Source organism: Marmota monax, unplaced genomic scaffold (assembly GCF_021218885.2).
Source record: "Marmota monax isolate L192 unplaced genomic scaffold, Marmota_monax_Labrador192_F-V1.1 WCK01_AAM20220418_F8-fsc00127, whole genome shotgun sequence".
In the NCBI taxonomy this organism is placed as follows: Eukaryota; Metazoa; Chordata; class Mammalia; order Rodentia; family Sciuridae; genus Marmota; species Marmota monax.
In genome coordinates this window covers 5,189,780-5,203,347 of record NW_026692894.1, presented here as the reverse complement: position 1 = coordinate 5,203,347, position 13,568 = coordinate 5,189,780, and the positions used below count along the sequence as shown (strand labels likewise).

The window sequence follows — 13,568 nt, the reverse complement described above, 5'->3', positions numbered from 1 at the left end:
CTTTTATTGAGTTTCATTCCTGAGGAAGATTTTGAGCCTTTATTGATTTGGAAGAATTAAAAGAATGAATTTTGTAAAAAAAATTAGGGATGGGGGTACATCCCCAAGGTAAAGCTGTGCTTAGCATGCTTGAGGCCCTGGGTTCAAACCCCAACACCACTTAAAAAAAATAACACAAAATTTAAATGTCCCAAACTGTGACTCCCTATGAACTCTGGGTTGTGTCTTCAACCTCCTGATACTCTTGTTTGGCTCCAGATTTGCTGAATTGTGTTGGAAAAATTTAAAAACCTATAAAAACAATCATTTTTGTCTAGAAGTAAGAACTTTTGTCTGCCAGCAGTGGGGAGGTGCTGGGCTCTTGCCTCAGACTTTACCAGAGTTTATCCTGCTGTCCTTGACTAGAACTTTGGCCATAGGATGATTTCATCTTCATAATTATGATTTAATTCTGGGCGAGGGCCGTTATCTCAATTTTCCCACTTGAATATTGAAGATAATTTCACCAGCCTGCTTAGCACCAAGGAGCCCAGCCAACCAAGTAACTTGAGTTACTCAAATGGCTATCGAAATCATCTTATTGTGGTTCACAAGGATGTTTTGGGAAGGGGAGTGGCCCCAAAAGGCAAAAGTCCTGAGTCTGGTTTCTTGGAGCATCTGTTTTCCCACCCTGGCCCAAGCTTTCCTTTTTCCCAGCCTTGTTACTCCACCCAGTTCTCCACATCCCTGTTCCTGGGCTCTGGTAAAGTCAAGGTCTGCGCCCAGCATCCCAAAACAGGCTTAGGATAGAAGAGGGGATCTGGTTCTTAGGAGTCACTAGGGGAAGAGATTAAGTCTAGCTCCACCCACTCCACAGTGCTGCCTGGGGCTGGCCTGCATCTCCTGTCTCTCTGTTTCCACTCTAGGTGTGAAGGAACATGACCCCACCCCTCTCAGGCCTATGAAAGAAGACTACACCCACTTGCTTTAGGTCTTTGGGATTTTTTTTTTTGTAGACTACAGATATCAGGGCTTCTGTGGTGTTAGCACCAGTCAACTGCAGGCCAGCTCAAGGTACCAAGTTCCCTCCTGTCACTACACCATTTCACTGAAATGGCTCTAATATGTCTTAGAAACAGAATCATAGCCAGGGTTGGACCCAGAAGAAGATGAGACCCAAACCTAGAGTCCTGGAATGGAAAAGAAAAACCAAACCCAGGGAATCCAACTTGTGCCATCTGTTTTATGTAGGCAGGAGCTCTACTCTGAAGGGCAAGAGCTTCAGGTGGGGAGGCGAGGAAGAGGAAACTCTAGGGTTTTTTTTGTTGTTGTTTTTTTTTTTTTTTGAAGCTAGGGAGAAAAACCAGAGTAAGTCCCACTTCTCCATGTCCCTATTCCCTGCCCATCCAGGGGCTTCACAACTCCTTGCGTGGCACACAGCAGGTTGTACTTAATGCATATTGCTGACAGTAGTTACCTCTGCAGGTGCATATCTTGATTGTCTCTCATTTTCAAAATCGGAGGCCAGGCTTATTGTCATTAGGTTTAATTAGTAACATGGCATATCTGCTTACCTGGGTCTTGCCAGATAATTTGAACTTGCTGCTATGCAATTTTTATCAGAACCCTGATAGTAAGAAATGATAGTCCACAGAAGAGTGCCTAAAGGATATGCATACCTATTTATCTAAAATATCTGGATTAAATCAGACCCTTAGAAGATTGTATACTTAAACCACCACAGGTAGGCCTCTGATAGAGCCACTTTTTAAAAAATATATATATATTTTTTAGCTGTAGATGGACACAATATCTTTATTTTTATTTCTTTATATGCGGTGCTGAGGATCAAACCCAGTGCCTCACACATGCGAGGCAAGCACTCTACCACTGAGCTACATAACCCCAGCCCAGAACCACATTTGTTAAATTGTGGTAAGAAGATAGAGGATGTAGCTGAGTGATACAGGGCTTGCCTAGCATGTGCAAGGCCTTAGGTTTGATCCCCAACTCTTATCTATATTTATATCTTTATGAATATCTGTATATGTATGTGTGTGTGTGTATGGCAAGAAGATATTTTGCCTTTGACCTACTTTGAAACTGTGGATCAAAATAGTTGCACATTGTGAAGCTCATTGTTTTAGTCAGCTTTTTCACAAACAAACAATTAGAGTAGGAAAAGTTTATTTGCGGCTCACGGTTTCAGAGGTTTCAGTCCATAAAACAGCCAGTTCCATTCCTCGGGGCTTGAGTGAGGCTTAACATCATGGTGGAAAGTGTGACAGAGGAAAGTGCTTCAGACATGGCCTCTGCGAAACAGCTCTGCTCTACAAAGGCAAAATATATACCTGAAAGGCACAGCCCCAGTGACCCACCTCCTCCAGCCACACCCACCTCCCTTCAGTTACCATTCAGTTAATCCCTATGAAGGGATTAATTCAGTGATTGGGTTAAGGCTCTCATAAGCCAATCATTTCACCTCTAAACCTTGCATTGTCTTACACATGAACTTTTGGAGGACACATGTCTACGTCATAGCACTCATTCAGCAACTGCTCTGGGCTGTCATTGAGGGTGTTGCTGAGTAAATCACACAGTGTCTCTTTAGAAGAACCCATAGAAGAGATTTTATCCTGGTTTCAGTACCAGGATATGCCATGCATAGGAGAAACTGTTTTGTCTTTTGGGCATAATTATGAATTTTTTGTTGGTTCTCTTTTCCTCTTTGCTTAGGCTGCTAGGAAACTCAAGCCATATGTGTGAGGATTTTCATGTACTAATCCTCAGGTTTTGTTTTCTTTCCCTCCCTGCTCTTTCCTCCAGATGCATAAGGTGCATGACCTATTTACCATTGGCAGCGGTGAGGCCATGTTGCAGCTCATCCCTCCCTTCCAGTGCCGAAGACACTGTCAGTCTGTGGCCATGCCAATAGAGCCAGGGGATATCGGTATGTAGGGTCTCAGGAGGGTAGGATCAACTGAGGAATCTTTAATTTTTAACTCAGAAAAAAGAGTTAAAATATTCTAAGTATTAAATACTGCCTTCCTGAAGTTTTTATTAAGTAGAGTCAAAAATATCATTCTTTTATTAACAGAGTCAATATGTTTTAGAAATAAACTTATGTAGCAGAGAGAAATGTCTTCTACATACCGTAGTTAGAATGCACATGTCGATTGGTCATAGAACCTTCCAGTTAGAAGGAATTCTGGAAAATATTTAGATCAATCCCTCATTTTACAGATGAGGAGGTTGAGACCCAGAGAGGACGCCCCACTAGAGTCAAGCAGAGCATCAAGTCTTACATGTCGGGGCTGGGGATGTGGCTCAAGCGGTAGCGCGCTCGCCTAGCATGCGTGCGGCCCAGGTTCAATCCTCAGCACCACATACAAACAGAGATGTTGCATCTGCTGAAAACTAAAAAAAAAAAAAAATATATTAAAATTAAAAAAAAAAAAAGTCTTACATGTCCTCTCAGGTGCAGGCAAGCTCCAGGGAGGGACAATTCAAGATGCCAGGAAACTATATACCTATTTTGCAAATAAAACAATGCAAAGCAGTATACAAGGGTCACACACGGAAATGTTACCTCCTGTGCGGGTTCCACAGCCAAGTCACAGCACACACGGAAATGTTACCTCCTGTGTGGGTTCCACAGCCAAGTCACAGCCTCACACCAGTGACTCACTCTTGACTCTGGCTTCATGTTTTCCCAGATAAGACTTATCCTGTGCCTTATATTCTAAAAATCTATTCCAAAGAAACAGGTTTGCTTCAACTACTGTCAGTAGCAATTAGTGTGAGAGCAGTCTTGTTGGCAGAAACAACTAAAACAGCAAGTGTCATCATTGACCTCTTTGTTTTTCCTGCCTCACAAAACCTGGGTGAGGCCAGCAGTCCCCGACAGAGCCCAGACTAGTTTTCCAGTTGATTTCATTTTATTCATTCAGAAGACCTCAAATTCCTACAAACATCTCACCTCATTTGTGGGGAGCAAACTATACCAAGCTTTACTCCAAGTTACATAACCCTTATTTTAGTTTAGACATGGAAAATAACTAAAATGTACAAATTAGGCATCAACTAATAATGGAGCACAGCTGGCCTGGCGCTTGGGAAATGCTTACAATAAAGAGGATTCCTATGTTTTGAACAGCCAACAATAAAAAATTAAAAAAAAAAAGAGGATTCCTGAATGAAAATTGTTCTGAACCTATTTCCTATACTACAGTGACCCTTACACTAAGGGTGATTATTGCAGAAATCTGTGTATTGTGTTTGGAGTTTGTGTTTGTGCTTGAATAGGTGTCTTATGTTCTACAAACGCCTAGCAGTTGAGACAACTATAGAAACCCCTTAGTTATCCACATTCCAGATTTTCAACTCCCACAAGTATCTAGAGTGCCAGTTATAGAATTAATTTTCAAGGGGGGAATAAGGTATCTAGCAATAATAAAAGAGACTTTGAGCATCAAATGCTGCTGGTGCAGATAGACCAGAATAGCCTAAAACCAGAACAGTTCACCTTCCAAGTTGTGATAGGCCAGTTTGTGAACCAGAAGGAAAGGAACCTTGTGGTTGACAGTGTCTGTAAAAGGCCATCCACATGACTGGGACATGGAAAAGGCACAGGAGACTGAGGAGAAAAACAAGCTTGGGAGAAGAGGAAGGGAACAAGGTAGGGAGGACAATGAGTATCTGAGGTAGTGCAAGAATAGAAGCAATGGCTACAGCTGCCACCATTCAAAATAAGGACATAAAAAAAAAAAAAATAAGGACAGAAAAGCAGACCCTGACAAGGGAGAATAATTCAATGGTTGTAGGATAGTGTCAACTTCAGTCCTTTATAAATTCCAAAGAACGGTACTATGACAAGAAAGTTCTTTGATTTTTGACAAAATATTGTCCTATGGAGATGGGGGGAATTAGGTCACCAGTCACCAAGAAACCTTGACTTGGAGGCATTTTCCAGGATGACACACAGGTCAGGCACAGCATTGGCAGTCACTGTATAGTACCGCTCATTGTGATCTTTACTGAGTTGTCAAGTGTAGATTAAATTCTATTCAGTTTTCTTAAAGATGAGTAGGAACCATACTCTAGAAAATTCTTCATCAATAAAGTTTTTTGCTTGTTTCTTAATGTTATTGTATTATGGTAAAAATAATTAATACGAGATCTACCCTCTTAAATTTTTAATTATAAAAGACAGTCATCTTAATCATAGACACAGTGATGTCGGCATCATCAGATTATCGAAGTGTCAAAGGTCTTAAGTTTACCTTCCTCGCCCACTCAAACAACATAGGTTCATGTGTCTTTGGATTGCTCCTGACTCCAGCAATGGGAATGGCAGCTCCTAGGGAAGGCCCTTGGCAAATAGGGTTTTTAAGTCAGTAGAGTCCACATGCAGTGCACATTAGTGTACCAAAGACTGAAAAGCCTTGGAGGAATCTGCTGTTCCTCAAACTTACTTGACTGTGGAACCCAGTTTCTTTGGAGTGTCTTATAAGACATTACTGTTTGCAGAATGCAATTTGGGAAATGCTGATTTAGGGTAATCTGGACATGCTATGATGCAATCATGTCATAGATGGCCTGAGAAAAACTGAATAGTAGGTCCTGCCCCCTCTCAGACCCATCCTATCTTGCTAAGAAAGCTTGAGCTCAATCTGAGGCTGAGGATTGATTGCCCAGGGAAGGGCGGGGAGAGAAAGCATTTTGGTTCAAAGTAGCACCTGTTGGATGTCAGATTACAGCAAGGAGCGAACAATACTTACACTAGGAAGAGTTAAAGACCTTCAGTGTAAGATGCCCCGTGGACTCTGCAGGTGCGCTGGTCTGCTGATATTCACGTGCTTTCTTGTTGCTGTTTCCCTTCAAGGCTATGCTGGTGCCACCCACTGGAAGGTCAACATTGTAGCCAGAGGGGTGCAGCCTTTGGTCGTCTGTGATGGAACCACTCTTTCAGAACTATAGGAAACAGAACTATATACAGGAACAGCTCTGAGAGCTGAAAGTGGGGGGAATAAAAACAAAAACGATGAAACCACTTTCCAGGGGCTGGTTACTTAGTTCCCTGCCCTTTGCATGCACATGCTAGTCACTGCTGTGCTGGAGACCAAGGCCAGGGCCTGACCTTCTGGACTCCACCCAGATGGCTTAGGAAGGACTCCAGCCTGGCTTCTTGGCCTGAACTTTGCCAGCACCCATCTGTGAGAGACTGGCTCTTCCAGGCCTGGAGGCTCCCTCACAGGCAGGAAGTAGGGTGCTGCCTCCCCCCATTTGTGTGGACACGGTCCCCTCTGCTGGCTCCGGGCAATGGAGAGGGCAGCCAGTGGGTCCTGACATCAGAGCCGTTCTTCACCAGGTGGGCCTGCTCGTCTGCTGATTGCCCGGCTACATTAGCCTGTACATCTTTTGGGAAAGCCATGGCTGATTAAAGAAATGGCTGCAATTTCTCAAGCAAAATGGAATTTAGAACCAATGAAAAAAAGGTCAGATAATACCAAATTACATTTATGAAGAGCATCTCTTTCCCAGTCTGCATGGATCTGGACGTCTCAGAGGTGCCAGGCTGCATTATGATTAAAATTCCAAATGAGTATTCCTAAGGTGATACTTTTCTCCATTTTATCAGGTTGTTATCCTACCCCACCTTGCCCATCTGGATGGTTTCTCAGAAGTTGGGCTCCAAGTCCCCTCCCTTGGCTGGGCCAGAGCCCTTCCTGCTGATGCAGCACTGCCCCTGTTGATTGTTGCTTTTACCAAGTGTCTTCAGAGGGGAATGAGTTAGAGTAGCTGGCCTGGGAGTGGGTGCCTCCCTGGGTTTGATCTTTAGGATCTGACTTTGTACAGAGATGTTTTGCTGATGCGTCAAAGCTGATGTTGTAATGTGGTTGGGGAAGGAACTCCAGACCCAAAGTGTTTGCCAGCTGGGCTGCAACTCATTTTGTGATCCTTGGTCTTAAAATGAGCTCCCTTTGTACTGGGAGACAAGGTGAGATGTTATTTTTTGTAATGTTATAAAGCTGTGTTCTCATTGGATGATTTGCTGTGCTCATTGTTTTCCGCCAAGTGCTTTTGGTATGTGTTAATCAAATAGTATAAATAAGGATACTTTTCTTGTTTCCTTTTCCCCCTTATTATTCCTTTATTGACATTGCTAGATCCCTGGCCACTGATCACGCCTCCTCAATACAAAAAACAAACCACACTAAATTGCAGAAATCAAGTGGATGCACAGTAGATGTCTGTCACAGAGTTATGGACTTGAGGCAGATGGAGATGGTGGAAAGCAATTGTGCCCCTTTCTGGGATCCTCCTCATCCTTGGAAGACTCCTGCACCTCTACTCCCAGGCCCCTTTTCCTGCACATTCCATGAATACTGAGCCCTTGAATGGCCTCTTTGTCTGTGGTTTTGTAAAGGACAAGCAGAGTTCACAGAGCTTTGGATGGAAACACTGGGAGCCTCCTCCATGGGTTTAAATGAAACCAGGATGAGCTCTATGTACCTGGGGGAATTTTTCCTTAAAAGAATTATCCCCTTGTGTGGGTGAAGACAGGGAAAACAAAACTTTTTGTACATATAAAAGTCAAGACTGCTAAGCAGTTATGATTTAAGAGATTTTAAATGAGGGATCATCTAGAGGCCAGCTTTGTGCAAGCCCTCCGAGCTTCTGCAGGGTCCCCACCCCTGCTGCACATGGTGCATGATTATATATAAACAGGTTCTCAGAGGCCTCTCAGAATTTTCTTAAATTAGACCCTTTGAGTTAACAAAAGAGAGCTCCTTAGGAGGGAGCAGAGGGATGGTTTTGATGATTGAGACCTGTTTTGTTCTTATTAATTATCTTGTGTTTTATTACTCATTTCTGCCTTTCATATCTTAAATATCAATAAAATACACAGTTCAGCTCAAACTTTGATAACTAAGAAACCCTTGCACGTGTTGATGTTGGAAGGCATCCCCTGAGCTGTTCTTCAGTACAACAAAGAATGATTATAGCCGAAGACAAGCAGCAGCTTTATGTATGTACCACTCGTTCCACTCATTTTCAGCCAAGACCTTGAATATCGATTTGTGTTAAGTGAGAAATTCTCCAAAGAGGATTTTCTGCTCTTAATTACTGGGTGCATTGAAGTAATTCACTTTCTTGTCAAGGTAATTCTCATAAGTAGAATCTACTAAGCTGCCAGCCCTACAGGAATGGCGGGGTTGCCAGCCAGCCGTTTCCTAGTTATTCACGGCTTTGTGTAGGATGCCATGGGATTTCCCCACCAGTTAGCGCTCAGCCACTAGACAGAACTAGCAAAAGCCCCTCTGCATGACCCAGTATGGAAAGGAGGCTCCTCAACATGAGAAAGTGGGGATAGAGGGACAGGGTAGGACCACTTAACCCATGCCCCACCACCCCAATCACAATTTAAAAAAACTCAGAACTCCAAAAAGAGAGACTTGTTCACAGGTTTGTCAGGTGTTTGCTGGGAGGTGACTCTGCACTGGGTCGGGTTCACTTTCATGTAGGTTCCCAGCACAGAAATGTGGTCCTAGGAATCGGCTCTCTGGGGAGGCAGGTTGCTTTGGTGCCATTTTGAAGCACTTGTGTCCAGATGTCCTGAGCCTTTCACCAGTTAATGAGTGGACTACACACCTATTCTGGTTTATGAAAAAAGGCAGAGCCATCCTCCATTTTATCAGGGAAGGGAGGATGTAAAATAGTAACTGTTTATAGAAACAGAAGTCTACATATTTGGTGAAATACAAAGCAGTCTGAATAAAAGGGGCAGATTTGGGCATATTTTCTCAGAGAAAGGACTCCTAATACTTGTCCGAGTCCACTCCAGCTTACAGGGTGCCTCTAGATACATAGTCTCCTTTCTTCGCTCAGTCCTATAAAATGGATAGTAGATACTTCTTCTACAAGTAAAGAAATTTGGGTGTTAACTGCCAGTAGGTAGGTAGGTGGGTGCTTCTGCAGTACATTATTTTTCTGCTGCATCGTAGTGTGGTGCCCAAGAAGAGAACTGTGAGTTCCATTGACTCCAGTGTGCCCCATCGGGGTGATCCTGAGGATGAGATTCAGCAAGCAGGAACCCTGCAGGGTTTGTTTAAAAACTCTTTTGGTCAGAAATGGAAAAGAAAAGAATCTAGTGATTTTTATAAAAATCCTTGCACTTTTTCCCTTCCCACTTGAAAACTCTTTAAAAAAAAGAGTGAGTTGTAGCTGGAACACAACTATGTCCAGCCATTTTCCTGTCACCACGTGTTTCCAGATGTGTGACCAGAGGAGGGACTCTGCCCAATTCCAGTTGTGGCTCCCCTTGGAGTTACATCACTTGTTTTTCAGTTCTCAGTTTTCTATTCCCTTCTTCTAAAATCCAGCATAGGCCTCAGTGTAGGAGCAGCTATTCTAAGGTAGTCTGGATGAGTCTGTTCACTCCTCAGTTGCTCCCACAGTCAGTGTTCAAACCCCAAAGCAAATGTCCACTTCTAATTATCTCGAGCAGGAGGACAGATGATAGAGGGAGAGGGAAAGCCACCTGGTGCAGGGGGGAGGGTGACTTTGTTCATCTTTTTCAGGTGTTCAACAGAAGAGTCTTGTAGGCTTTTGAGTTCTTCCAGCAATGGAAGGAACTCCCAAGAACACAGTTCCTCATTACCTTTCAGTGGTGACCTGTCCCCTCAACAAAATTGGTTGAAAGAAGAGAGTGTTGGAGATGGACTTTAACATAGTGCTTCAGGCTGAGATTCTCCCCGTGCTTGCACCTGCAGATGTTGTGTACAGAGACCGTGTGTCTCAGGACCAGGAGGTTAGGAAGGTGAAGGCATGTACAAAAGAAAAGTAGGGTGCACTAGGAAAGTGCCAGGTCCCCAGAGGCACATAGAGCCTTGTCCTCCTCACTACCAGCCTCCAGATATCCAGCAACAACTTCCAAAAAAGCACCTCAGGGAGCCAGACAGGTGCTCTTCCCCGGTTGCACCATATCCAAGCCTGCAGCCCTGGGTGCGGTGCCACTTTAAATGCGGGTGTGCAGGAGAAAGCCTCCAGCCGGCTTGTCTGCTGGCCAGGTCCCTCCGTGTCTGGTTTCTCTGCCCTGCATAATTTAAGCATTAGAGCTAAATACATCTGTCATTCTCCTCTCCCTGGAGACCGTGAAATGTCCAGACTTTTTCAGACTAGTGCGGAGAAGGAATGTTATGTAACTAAGCAGAGGCCTGGGGCTGTGGAGAGGCACCAGGGCGGGCAGGAGACCCTTCCCTCACCACTGAGTGTGTTCGTCACTTAAGCAGCTGTCACCAATCAAGAGTGAACCACGGTTCTAGCACCAGTGCAGAGAAGTGGGCCCAGCTGAGTTTTGAGTTCCAAGCAGAAATGGGACACCTGCTTTGTGCCAGGCTCCATTTACCTCATGACAGCCCACAACAGCTGGGTAGGTGGGGGTCACCCTGGGCAGCCATCTTCCCTCACAGCTTAGCTGCAGCTCTGCAGAGCACTTTTGACCCTTTTTAAGAAAAACTCTCACCTGTCTATGAGAATTGGTGACAAGAACTGTCAGACGCCTGGCACTGGCAGGTGTCTCATAGGCAATGTTCTCCTTCACCCTTCTTTCTGCAGTTCTACTCAGAAAAATGCTGCCTGTATGCTTCTCCTCCTCTCTTCCCCCCACAGGAGAGGCGTGGGCAGGCCAGGACTCAGGCAGGACTTAGTGCCAGCCTCTCCCTGCCAGCCTCGGGGACAGGGGCTGGGAACAAGCACAGTTCATCTTCAGGGAACCAGGTTGTGGTGGGTTCGGGTGGCCCCAATGAGCAGAGGTAGACACCTGTCCCAGGTGTGGGTGGTCAAAATGGTCTGAGCTGTTCATGTGTGTCAACTGCAGAATGTGGACAGTAATTCGATATACTGTGAACTCGTAAAGACCTCACCATGTAAAGAATGTATGTAAATTAAAGTTTTATGTAATGAAAGTTTTTACTTTTTGTAATTAAAAGTGTGTATGTTGGTTGGTAAGAACTCTCCTTTTCTTGGTGTCATTCTTTAATTTCCTGTTTTCTCTTGTTTCCTCTTCTCCCATAACTTGGGAGACTTACAACCACATCCTTCTCGTGAGGCAGGTCTGTGGGGCTCTTCTGTGGGCCTCACCAGGGTCATCTGCCTCCATCTGGCTTTGGTCTTCTATAACATTCTCGCCCACACTGTATTTGGTGACATTCACAGCCTCTTTATTCCCGTTCCAGCCTTTTGCCCCAAATGGCTTCTGATCTGTTAATTCCTGCAAATTCCCAAGGCTCAGGTCTCCTGCAGATATCCTCCCCCATCCTTGCACTTTGCCCACAAGTCAAATAAGCCCCCAGGAGCCTTTTTCTTTCTCACCAGCTTCACAGAACTGTGCCCAGATGCCCTTACAGTGGCATCTCACCCATAGGTGTTCTCACAGGAGGACAAAATACAGGTGGAGGACTCCAGACCCCTTCTGGCTCACCCCAGCTGCCACCAGAAAACAGGCCACTCTCAGCATTCAATTAATTCAGTGAGGATTTGAGTTAAACTGTTTTTTATGTGTTCATCTTGTTTCTCATTTTTACATATAGTTTTATATAAATGCATAAACCATTTATATAAAACACCATTTCTTCCTTTTTTTTTAGTTGTAGATGAACACAGTACCTTTATTTTGTTTATTTAGTTTTTTTTTTTTTTTTTTTTTTAATGTGGTGCTGGGGATTGATCCCAATGCCTCACACATGCTAGGCAAGTGCTCTACCACTGGGCCACAACTTCAGCCCCACATGACCATTTTTTTATATGCTATTTAGTGGCATATTTCATTTTCCTTTATTGCTTGCGTGCCTCTCCCTCTTTCCCACATCACCCTCCCCTTTGCCTAGTCAGGTAAATGCTGTAGGTACACAGCCATACCTACCATGGGTCGTTCCTAAATGTCCTCCATGTTCTCTCATCATAAACAAGTTCTTTGTCATCGCTTTCCCCAAAACGAGCCCTTATTATAGGCACTTTCTGCATTTTGTTTTTCTTACTCAGTGCCTCACAGAGTTCAGCTGGCATAGCTCCACGTCATTCTTTTAAGAGTTAATATTCTTATGTAAGAAAAAAGAATATCAGAAATATTTAGTTATTTGCAATTTATAATTTACTATTATTAAAACTCAATAAAATACATGAGAAATGTTAAAAAAAAGAGTTAATATTCTTTGGCACAGATATGCCATCATTCACTTCCTTTCTCCTTGTGACTTCTCCATTAACTATTATTGATTGTAGGTCACATCCCACAAAATGATTTTTTTGGATTATAAGCTGAGAACTCAAGTTAACTTTTAAAATACTTCATTTTACAAAATGCGTGTTCTTACTTGTGACAATCCTAATGTATGTTCTTTGGGAATCATTCAACTCCGTAATTATATTTACCTGCTTGAAAATGAACTTCAATCCCACCCTCCCCCTAATTTATTTCCATGTTCAAAGGTGGTAAAGTTTTTGGTCCTCTTCTTTCTCAGCCCCTCAATTTTTTAGCATTTGATACTGACTTGTGGAGAGTTCCCTCTTCCTCTGTCACCTGTGTTCCTTACTACTCCCTGCCTGAACCTTTTTCCACTTCCTCTTTTTTTTTTTTTTTTTTTGTGGAGGTGGGGGAGGCACCAGGAATTGAACCCAAGGGCACTGAACCACTGAGCTACATCCTCAGCCCTTGTTGTATTTTATTTAGAGACAGGGTCTTGCCAAGTTGTTTAGGGCCGCAGTAGATTGCTAAGGCTGGCTTTGAACTTGCAGTCCTCCTGCTTCAGCCTCCAAGCCACTGGAATTAAGGACGTGGGCCACCGCACCAGCTCCTTCATCATTTGCCTGTCTCTGAAATTCAGGTCTCCCTGTCGATTCTACTGATGGGGCCTCTTCTCAGCTCTGTGCTTCACCTTCCTCCCATGGGGAGGCCATCTCCAGTCTGCATGCCTGGCCGTGCCTCTTACCTGAGGGCTGGCCCTGTGTACGCAGCTGTGGAAAGGTCATCTCCACCAGCTCTGAAGCCCCTCCGACTCAAAATGCCCAGAATGACTGCAGCCTCCAGGGGCTCTTCTCTTTTCTCTCAGCCTCTGCTTCTGATCAGGACCATACCCTGGAGAATCCTGCCTCCTTGTCATATATCCAGCCCATGGCGATTGTCTTTATTCAGGGCCTTGCTCTTTCTCTCTTAAGATTCTGCTGTCATTGCCTAATTTGTTATTCTGTGCACTTCCCACCATCCCTCCATGTAGCAGCCACAGTGATCCTTCTAAAGCACAAGTCTGGTCATTTGTTTCCTTTCTCTGTGTGAGTTCTCCCGGAAGCCCCTGGCCACCCCTCCACCCTCATTTCACTCCTGACCTTCACTTCCTTCTCATCTACTATGCTCACCTCTCCTGGGCATGCGTTTCCGGTGCGTTTAGGTGGCAGTTGCTGGAGTCTGAGGAGTTTCGCAGGAAACCATCCAGTCACGTTGCACGTGGCTGTTCCACTCTGCATCCCCACTAGCAGTGAATGAGAGTTTTGGTTGCTCTGCATCCTCGCCAGCCCGTTGTGTCAGTGTT

General features: G+C 44.3%; 1 protein-coding gene across 11 annotated transcripts in view; it reads left to right on the top strand.

Annotated features, from left to right (window-relative positions):
• Positions 1-7,026, top strand: part of CUNH6orf89 (chromosome unknown C6orf89 homolog) — a 40,528-nt gene extending 33,502 nt beyond the window's left edge. For all 11 annotated transcript variants that reach the window (XM_046450614.2, XM_046450613.2, XM_046450616.2 and 8 more), the window contains 2 exons: positions 2,806-2,929; positions 5,864-7,026. In XM_046450614.2, the coding sequence (XP_046306570.1) occupies positions 2,806-2,929; positions 5,864-5,958 (219 nt within the window). In that variant the 3' untranslated portion in view covers positions 5,959-7,026. The remainder of the gene's footprint in view (positions 1-2,805; positions 2,930-5,863) is intronic.
• Positions 7,027-13,568: the final 6,542 nt, after the last annotated feature.